This window comes from Coturnix japonica, chromosome Z, assembly GCF_054131305.1.
Source record: "Coturnix japonica strain WE chromosome Z, WE-NBRP24, whole genome shotgun sequence".
NCBI classification, from domain to species: Eukaryota; Metazoa; Chordata; class Aves; order Galliformes; family Phasianidae; genus Coturnix; species Coturnix japonica.
This window is the reverse complement of record NC_140702.1, coordinates 12,017,875-12,028,081: the sequence shown is the minus strand read 5'-3', so window position 1 is coordinate 12,028,081 and position 10,207 is coordinate 12,017,875. Positions and strand designations below refer to the sequence as shown.

Sequence of the window (10,207 nt, the reverse complement as noted above, 5' to 3'; positions counted from 1 at the left end):
GGGAGGGAGGGAGGAAGGGAGGGAAGGGAGGGAGGAAGGAAGGGAGGAAGGAAGGGAGGAAGGGAGGGAGGAAGGGAGGGAGGAAGGGAGGGAGGAAGGGAGGGAGGAAGGGAGGGAGGTAGGGAGGGAGGTAGGGAGGGAGGTAGGGAGGGAGGTAGGGAGGAAGGTAGGGAGGAAGGTAGGGAGGAAGGTAGGGAGGAAGGTAGGGAGGGGAGGAAGGGAGGAAGGAAGGAGGAAGGGAGGAAGGGAGGAAGGGAGGAAGGGAGGAAGGGAGGAAGGGAGGAAGGGAGGAAGGGAGGAAGGGAGGAAGGGAGGAAGGGAGGAAGGAGGAGGAAGGAAGGAAGGAAGGAAGGAAGGAAGGAAGGAAGGAAGGAAGGAAGGAAGGAAGGAAGGAAGGAAGGAAGGAAGGAAGGAAGGAAGGAAGGAAGGAAGGAAGGAAGGAAGGAAGGAAGGAAGGAAGGAAGGAAGGAAGGAAGGAAGGAAGGAGGGAGGGAGGGAGGGAGGGAGGGAGGGAGGGAGGGAGGGAGGAGGGAGGGAGGGAGGGAGGAGAGAGGAATAATAATTGACATGCTGCATTAATGGGAGTTAAAACTTTTAACACATTGATGCTAGAAAACGGCCAGAAAAGTAACAGCTTCTGTCTTTAGTTAATTTCAGATGTTTCTTACAAAGTGTAGGGAAATGCCTTATTGGACTGCAGTGTTCCCAGTTATTTGAGAGTGTATTGTCAGCTAATCAGAAATAAGGGCACAGGACTGTATCTTCTGTGCAAAACTTGCATTTGTTTACATCTTTACAATTCAGAAATAAAAGCCTTGTAGCTCACAAGCCTGTGAGCAAATCAGCTCCTGAGCTGACAGCAAGTCTTCGTCTGCATTCCTCCATTCTGCTGCAGCCATCTCCAGCCTCACAGCAGAAGCACGGGAGCCTGAGCAGTCCAGCTGCTCTCAGGCCCACTTCCAAAGCTACCTGGGTAGGCAGGCACACGCATCCCTCCCGCTGAGGAGTTTGCTCTGCACCATTCCAACCGGGCTCTGGAACCAGCCCCACCCAGGCGAGGCAGCACGTCACAGTGGAGCCCTTTGTGACCCATCTCTGTGACACCAAGGCATAGCTGGCACTGACAGCAGGCGACCTCAGTGTCCGACAGGACAGCGAGGAGACAGGGCAGGAGTGTGCGGGTCTGGCAAATAGCCCCCGAGCGCAGCCCAAGTCGTTTTCCTTTACCTTTGGCAGCCCCGTGGCTGCCACATCCCTACCCTTAGCCTACATCCTACGGGATGGAGGAGAAACCTCCTAAACACCCCAAGGTGGCCTGGGAGGAGAGTGGGGCTCCCCAGGAGAGAAAATCTCCACCGGAGCCCTACGAAGTGACTGAGGTCACCCCACTGCGTGCTGGTGAGTGAGGGTCCCCAGCGAGTGCCCCCTGCTTGACACCAGGCCTCCTTGTCCTGACAGGCACTGGCAGACTGTGCCTGGGGAGAGAGCCCAGGGCTGGAGAGGCCAGAGCTCCTTCGTCTGCTCACGCCTGCCTTTGGCCCCTCTATAGCATTGCTCTCTCTCCTTGGTCAGATGCTGACTGGCTGCCTCTGTATGAACTGGATGAGGTGGCCGTAAATGTCATCGAAACCTATGGCATCAGCAAGGAAAAGGTAAGAGCAGCCATCTCCATCTTGGCTGTTCCTGCACCTCCAGACAGTCCCTCGGGCTTTGCCTTCAGGCTGCATGAGGGCTGCTGGCCGGGCAGAGCTGCTGCTGTCCTGCAGCTGTCCTGTGCTGCTCCACACCCCACAACGCCTGGTCCCCCTGGCCATGGCTCTCCCCACTCACACTCCTCGGTCTCTGTGTGCTTGCCAGGATCTGGTGCAGAAGATGCAGTACCTGAACTGTATTTGCTCACTGTGCAGCGCTGCTGAACAGAAGGGCTTGACAGTGTACCTGGATATCTTCTGCTTCCTAAACAATGTGACAGAGAACATTAAGGTGAGGGGACATGGCACCCAGGTATCTGCACCCTGTAAGAAGGACAGGGCAGGGGGAGAGGGAGGCAGGGAAATCATGCACAGACACCAAAGTTCCCCAGATGAGACTCCAGGTGCTGCTGAGACCTCAGCAGTGGAGGCAGACAGCAGCACCAGTGTGACAGGGTTTGCTGAGGGCCACTGGGGCGACACAGGCCCTATCGGTCAATGGCAGGTTTTCTGTTGGTGGGTGCTGGCAGCTGCCAGGTGCCATCCTGATTTGATTGTGCTTTGCAGGTTCTGTTGTATGAGGAGCCCAGGGCTCAGTTGAACACAGCGCTAAGATACCACTGCATGAATGCGATTGCTGCAATGAGGTACCTGCCCAGTTCCTTGTTTTGCCAGCACATCCCCCGGGCACGATCCTGGTGGCCCTGACGCAGCTCCCCGCTAAATCTTGGCCCTTGTCCTAAAGCTGGTGGCATCAGGACTGTCCTCTGACCCAGAGCAGCCCTGTGGGGGAGGAGTCACTTCCTGGCAGGGCTCCCCATCTCTCTCAGGGAGCCTTGCCCAGGGGAGGACCTGATCCACCCCTGCCTCAACATCAAGGAAATGCTCCTAGCATCTGTGTCTCTCTATTTGCAGCCAAGTGGAAGCAATTTCGGAGGAAGAACTATTACATCTTTTAAAAGCGTGCTGCAGAGTCATCTTCTGCCTTCCTCCAACCAGGGACTTGAACATTTGCCTCTACAACCATGTACGTACCAGGTGAACTGCTGAACCTCAGGTCTCTGAGCTGCTCTCTGGATTCTTTGTATACAGAGGCTAAGAAAAGTCCTTGCCAGGCAGACTCTCAGCCATGATTTCCCACACCCTTTCCCACTCTTTTTTGCCTTGGGCCTGGCAACACCCTGTGCTTGTAGCCAAGTCTGTGCATAGCAGATTTGCAACCCCAGTGTGTCCCTGTGCACAGATCTTTGGGTATCCCACTGTTCTCTTTACAGACCCTGGATGCTATGGACAACATGCTGGAGGCTATGCTGTACCACTGTCCCACCGACGATGTCAAAAGTTGGCTGCACAGAATCTTTGAGGTCTGTCTATTGTGAAGTTCTGCCCCCAGAGCTCCCTTGTGGTAGAATTTTATCCCGCTCCATGGAAACGGCACTGGCAGCAGTTGGAGCCGGCAAGGAACCCCAGCGGCAGTAGCCCCATGATGGGCTTGGCTTAAGCTCAGGGGAAGCCTGGATGGATGCTGTGATTCCAGCTAGGAGCTCAGCAGATCTGCTTCTCCTGGAGTGGGCATCAGCAGCTCCCAGGCTAACCAGCAGCTCCTCTCCTCACAGGTGCTGAGGCCCTTCACCATCTCTGGTAGCAAAACTGTGCGCGACAGGGCCATGGAGCGGATCTGGATGCTTTATAGTTTCCTGGCCAGCAATCCCTTGCCAGAGGTAAGGAAACATCAACATTCCAGCCAGTCTGTCTCCCACTCTCTGCATCCCAGAGCTGCCTCTGCAGCTCAGGGGTACCTGTGAAACAAACTTGTGCACAGGTGGGAGCCCTTGGCATGCTTCTGCTCTGAGCCAAGTGTCTTCTTTTGCATTTTTCCTCTGGTCTTCCCGCTCCAGACCATGTTCTCACACAAAGTTTGACTTGTCTTTCCCTTTTTCGTTCCTACCATAGATGCCTAGAAGATTACTTGAAGCTCCCCTGACTACAGACATTGTCTTCAGGACCCTTGAAAAGATCAGTGCTGACTGCAGCCCTGAGGACAAGGAATATGCCAGGATTCTACTGGATTTTCTTTTAAAAGACCCTATCACCTGGCTGACAGATGTAAGCAGTCAGATGCTCTTGGGCATCTGTAGCCAGTTTAAGGCATGACAGAGCACTGGGAAGAGTAGTAACCTCAGCGGAAGCAGGGCAAATGGCTGCAGTACAGCAGCAGCAGCATTCTCTTTCTGTCCTCCAAACAGGTGCCAGAGATTCTGGTGTTCATCCAGAGAAAGATGAAAAACAACAGCACATCAGATCAGGCGCCCTTCCTGTCAGTGCTTGATGTGCTGGCACGCTGCTTTCCCATGCATGTGTTAGAAAGCATATTGACACAACTACCACACAGTGACAGGTACCAGCCCTGACAACCATCATGTTTGTTCCATGTGAAGAGCAGGGCTCAGAGATGTTCCCAGAGATAGGCCTGCCTGAGCCATGGTGCTGGGGTTGAGGCAGCCCTGCTGACATAGCATTGCTCTCTGTTTGCAGCGCTACTGTGGAGGTCTGGAAGATGGTGCTTTCCCTGCCGGAATCTTCCGAAAAAATCCTGAAAGGACTGTGCATAATTCTCCAGAACAAAAATTTGCACAGGATCACCACAATGGGGTCTGGCCTCCTTCAGCAGACTGTGAGTTACCAGACAGGGCACCATGCTCTCTCCTTCAGGACACTCTCTTCCCAGCAAGCTGCCTCCCCCTGCCTTGCTCCCTAGACTGGAAACTTTGGGCAGGGCAGGGGCAGAGCTGGGGCTGTGTTTTTGGCTAGGGAGAGGCACGGCCTCCCCTACTGGCTACGCAGGCTCAAGAGCCAGGAAGGGGAAGTACCTGTAGCCACCCACATCTGGTGCTATTTTTGTGCCTGCTCCTCAAAGGTCAATTGCTCCTCAAAGGCATGAGAGCAAGAGGCTGTGATGGTCTGACTGCAGGAGGAGCATGCCTTGTCCCTGACAGCTTGGTGGTTCTTGGTGATGTGAGGCCCCTGTGCTGGGGCCCAGCCTGGCCTCTGTGCAAAGCATCTTCTGCCAAGGGTTATATTCAGAACCTCCAGTGCTCCCTTTGCTACCAGCACCAGGCATTCTCTCCAGGTGCCACAGCAGGGATGTGGAGGCCAAGCAGGCAGCATGTGACCCAGAGGCACTGCTGAGGGCCATCCCTGTCTCATCAGAGTCACAGGCATGCCGTGCTGGAAACCTGTTGCATTGCTTTGCACAACGGCACAGTGATTTTATGTAGAATATGATTCTGAAGCAACTACTTTTGCATCAGCCATGCTGATGTTAGAACCTGTTTTCCAATGTGGTTTGGCATCTGAAACCATTTAAAACCAGTATAGAGAAATGGGAAGGACAGTAGCAGTGGCTGGGGGGCAAATGGCTGCAGTGACAGCAGCATTCTCCCTGTGTTCTTGCAACAGATGCCAGAGATTCTCAGATGCATCCATAGAAGCCTGGAAAGGAAGAGCATCCCACTTGAAAAGACAGCCCTCTCACTGGTTGAGGTTCTGACCATCCAGTTTCCCACGGATGTGCTGAGGAGTGTGTTGGCTGACTTCCCACAGACTGACAGGTATCAGCCCAAACAGCCCCACACGTTTGTTCCATGTGAAGAGCAGGGCTCAGAAACGGTCTGGTTGCCAGAGCCAAGGAAAGCTGCAGGACATCCCGAGGAGCAGGCCCTCCATCCCACTGTGCTTTCCAGTGCTGGTGGGCCGCTCAGGGCTGCAGCAGCCACTACCAACCATGGCAGCCCAGAGCCCCCCATCAGGCTCCTGCCTGAGCCATGATGCTGTAGCTAAGGCAGCCCTGCTGACACAGCACTGCTCTCTGTTTATAGCACTACCCAGGTCATATTGAAGACCGTGTTTCCTCTGCTGGAAACTTCAGAGAGGATCTTGGACAAACTGAGCAACATTCTCCAGGACCAACAGCTGTGTGAGAGATTTAACATCACCACAGCGGAGCTGGACCTCTTTTGCTTGACTGTGAGTTACTGGACAAGGCACCGTGCTCTCCTTCAGGGCACTCTCTTCCCAGCTCCCTGCCTCCCCCTGCCTTGCTCCCCAGACCAGAAACCTGAGGCAGGGCTGTTGCAGAGTCAGAGCCATGGCTGGGGCCTGGGAGAGCCTCCAGCAGGTGAAGCAGGCTTTATTGCCCGTGGCCAGCCATGGCTGGTGTCTCTTTTGTGCCAGCTCCTGCTGGTCAAGCACTCCACAGAGGCATCAGAAGCTCAGAGGGCAGGAGGAGCAGGCCAGAAAGCCATCCTGCATAGTGCCTGGCCTGGGCGCAGAGGGATGGTGGGGCCCTCCAAAGGCACTGCTACCTCAGGCCAGGCTATGTCTCCCCAGTGCCCTGCCCTGAGATCCAGAGCAGCCAGGAGCTGCAGGGTGCAGGAAGCCCTGCTGCCTCTGCCTGCCTCTCACTGCTGTGTTTGTTTCAGGTGATGCCTCCCACTGAAGAGAACCTGCAGGAGCTGTGTAAGCCAGAACTGCTCCAGAGGCTTCTGAAGGTTGAAAGCCTGCCAATACTCTGGCTGGTGCTCAGATGCCTCGTAGTGCTGTCTGATAGACCTGAGACGGTGAGCAGGACCTTGTCAAACAAAGCCCTCCTGTTGGCAGCCTGGCACTGGGGCGGTGGGCAACGCTGTGCCTTGGCCTTGCCTGGCACTCGGGAGTTGGGGTGATGGTTGTGGTGGGGCCTGGTGGCTGAGATTTCCAGAAGCTTTTCAGATGGGTTACCTGGGGGTCTGTTGGAAAAGGGGGCACAGAGTCCTTGTTCACCTGTCCTCCTTTTCCTGCCTTCCCCATACTTGGCACTGTTGGCCACCACCTGCCTGGAATCTACAGCTTCCATTCCTGTGGCAACTGTGGGCAAGGGAGGCGTGTGGCTGCTGCTCTGTAATCAGAGCTTTTAGGCCAGGGTGGCCACTGACCTCCTGATGGAAAGGAAATTGTGTGTTTTGTACAGGCAAGAGTAATACGGACCCTGCTTCCAGAAGTCATGGAGACCCTGCGGTTTGCCAGCACACCCATTACCCTGATGGTGCTGAATATCTTCAGAAATGCAATGTACCATCTGGGGAAGTGGCGCGCCAGTACCTTTGCTCTGGAGCTAGCTGAGAAGATCCTGCCTCTTTTTAATCATGTAAGTCTGTTGTGGGAGGCTGAGCTCTGCGGATGGGTGCTGACAGGAGTGCCTTCTCCTTTCTTTCCTTCTCTGGGCTCTCAGGAATGAGATGTCTTGTGGGCTCTGCAGCCCAGCAGGCTGTGTCCATGGCAGTGCAGCTTGGTTGTTGTTGGTAATGTCAGACCCCTGTGCTGGGGCTCAGCCTGGCACCTCAGCAAAACACCTTCTGCCAAGGGTTACTTTCAGAACCTCCATCGCTCCCTTTTCTACCAGTGCCAAGCATTCTCTCCAGGGATCACAGCAGGGATGTGGAGGCTGAGCAGGCGGCATGTGCCCCAGAGGCACTGCCTAAGGCCAGCTCTGTCTCCTCCTTGTCTAACACTCCCAAGGTGCCAGGGCAGCTCTGCTTTGACCTGCTGGGCTGGCTGGGGGAGCATTCTGAGGCACAAGCACCCCATGCTGGAAATCTATTGCATTGCTTTGCATGACTGCAATGCACTTTTGTGCAGAATGTGACTCCAGAGCACCTCCTTTCACATCAGCCATGCCTACACTCATGCTCACCATGGGCAGTGAGAGTGTGTTGCTGAGGTCTGAGGTCCTCCTGTTCTCCCTCAGGTGTCATGTGAAGTGCGAGAAGGTTCCATCCGCCTCTTCAAGGATGTGATGGATGCTGTGGTATGGCTTAAGAAGGGAAGCATGAAGAAGACCGTGCACAGGGGCCTGCTCCCTCTGCTCTTTCACATGAGTGACGAGACCTCCAGTGTAGCACGGGTACGAATTTCAGAGCTGACCAGTGTGCAGGCAGTGGTGTGCTGACAGCTCAGCTGTGATCTGCAATTGAGAGCAAGTTGAGCAAGCATTCAGACACTGGGATGTGTGTCTGTGTGTGTGGTGCCATCAGACTGCATCTGTTGTTCTGTAGGCATCTTGGCATGTCCTTGCGTATTGTGCAACGTTCCTGAAGTGGAAGGAGCTCAAGCACCAGGCCTGGCACAGGGACATAGCGGGGATCATGAAATGTTTGGTGAGGACAATCACACAGCCCCTGCCTTTTTTCTGGAGGAAAGGGAATGCTGGAGGTTGGGTTACACCAGCAGCTGTGAACACTCTGCAAGCCCCATGCTCTTGTGCTCTTCTCCAGCTGCAGCAGGACAGAAAGTTAGTGGAAGGATACCTGTTGCAGAGCCTGCCATACCTGGAGGATTCTCAGGCCTCCTTGAGACATGCGGCTGTCAGATTCATTGGTGAGCCCAACCCCTGCGTCCCTCTTTGGGCCCTGCCCTGGCAGGAAGGCACAGCCCTGAACCCCCAGGTACACCCTGCCCATGCTGCTAGCCCCAGTGGGTGCCTTGCTCAGGTTCCCTTTGGGCACTGTCCCTGTCTGCAGCACAGAAGGGGAAGCAACTGGTCTGGTGGGGCCGGGCTCTGCGCTCCTAGCTAGCAGCGTGTTGGGGCGTGGGTGTCTGACAGAGCTCTTTCCCTAGGGCTGGCTGAGAAGTACTCCGGGGAACAGAGTGAGGAGATGCTGAATAAACTCTGCAGTGGTGAGTGAGGGCAGTGCTGTGCGTGTTGGGGCTGGGGGTAGAGCCTGGTCAGCATGCAGCTGTGCTTTGCCCTGCTGCACGGAAATGCTGCAGGGCAGAGGAGCATTCCTGGCAATCCTGAGCAGTGTCTTCCTGCTGACCCCTCAGACTCACATGCTCCTCCTGGCCTGGAAAAGCAACGAGTGGGGCTGGCATGGTCCCGAGGGGAAGCTGGTGGCTCTCTGCAGACTGGGGAGTTCAATCTCTGCTCTGTTTCCTTCTGTTGCAGCCCTTCAGCCTTTGGTAAATGACACCCATCCAACAGTCCGCTCTGTGGCATCTGAGACAATCCAGAAGCTGAGACAGCAAAGGCAGCAGGAGGCATCATCACATTGCAGGCTCGCGGCACTTTTCCTGTCCTGCATAGGCACCTGAAGGATAATTCTTGTACAGTAACGTTACTAGGACACTTTTACAGTAACGTTGCAAGGACACGCATTCCTGTCATGCAAGACAGGCCCCCTGAACAACAGAAGGAGCCTAGGAGCACGGACATCTCGAAACACAGTACAGGAAACCAGCTGGTTAGAACTGGGTCTGTACTTAGTGACTGATTAAGGTGAAAAGCACACCTGAAAGTGTTTACAAGGAAGACTTGGAGAAGACGTCTGCCCATGACCGTTAATGAGCAGCACACATGCACAGATTCAGAACGTGTCACAATTTCCCTGACTTAATTGGAACTCGCTGTATGAGTTCTTGGAACTGTTTAAGCAAGCAGAAAAGTTATGGTTTTCCTAGCTTATGCGAAGCTGAAATGTTGGGCAGCAAAGCTCCTGCTTGCTTATAGTGCTGTGTGCCTGAGCATAAGTAAGTGTCACGTGGAAAAAGACAAAAAAACATATTTTCTTCACCTACGTCTTGTAGACCCAGGAACCCAGACTTCAAGATCTTTACATCTGAGTTTACATTTCAAAACCGGATTAGAAATGATTCTGCAGACTTTGATGACATTTGACTCTTGCAATAACAACAACACTACTGTTTCTACTACTACTACTAACAGCAACACAACAACAAAATAGTGGAAGATGAAGGAAGGCACAGGGAGAAGAGTCACTTGAGGAAACTTCTCCTATGAACTGAATTGGTGTTAGGGTCCCTGTGCGCAAGAACCAAAGACGGAGCAAGCATGTTTTGTCCTCTTCAGAATGCAATATGGTTCTTCTTATTGTCATCAGAATGAGACCGAGATTTCACTGGATTGTTGTGCTAAGCAAACACTTTAGTTTCACAGGTTTGGGACTTGAAGACCTGTCAAAGAACCTTTCAGACCTAATTTCTAAGTGCATAAAAACCCACTTGAATTAGGATTTAATTAGGATTAGGATTTATTCTTTCAAATGGAACTTTACATAATGCTGATTGTTCCTTTGTCTGTGAGGTAGGGAAAGAGGTATTTCTACCACCAAGCTTATCTGGCTTTTCTGTTTTGTTTTATTTCCTGGTAAGGGGCCTGTAAAATTTGAACTGTCAGTGATTCCTATCAGAGAGTATAACGTGTTTATATCAGAGAAAGTGGGAAGTAGGACAAAAGCAAGTAATGCACTGTAATCCCCATTACAAATAATAATAATAATAATAAATAGTAGTCAGTGCAACTCCCCATCTATATTTTGCTGTTAATCAGTGCTATCCTGTTTGTGTTTTGGGTTTGTATCTGCCTAATCAGCTTTAGGTTGCAAGTTAATAAATTGTTGACCTGTAGCTAGATTGAGGACAAAAAGGACTGCGTATTTTTAACTAACAGAAGGCACAAAATA

The 10,207-nt window shown here is 53.1% G+C and overlaps 1 protein-coding gene across 1 annotated transcript; it reads left to right on the top strand.

Annotated features, from left to right (window-relative positions):
• The first annotated feature begins 594 nt into the window (after positions 1-594).
• Positions 595-9,856, top strand: LOC146753731 (uncharacterized). The gene is made up of 19 exons (XM_085528502.1): positions 595-1,398; positions 1,573-1,652; positions 1,858-1,983; positions 2,259-2,338; positions 2,607-2,718; positions 2,966-3,055; positions 3,308-3,412; positions 3,645-3,797; positions 3,938-4,089; positions 4,227-4,365; positions 5,151-5,302; positions 5,570-5,717; positions 6,173-6,310; positions 6,700-6,876; positions 7,477-7,632; positions 7,784-7,885; positions 8,003-8,105; positions 8,346-8,405; positions 8,674-9,856. Exons 1-19 carry the CDS (start codon positions 1,281-1,283, stop codon positions 8,817-8,819), a joined length of 2,337 nt encoding a protein of 778 aa, XP_085384628.1. The 5' UTR covers positions 595-1,280; the 3' UTR covers positions 8,820-9,856.
• Positions 9,857-10,207: the final 351 nt, after the last annotated feature.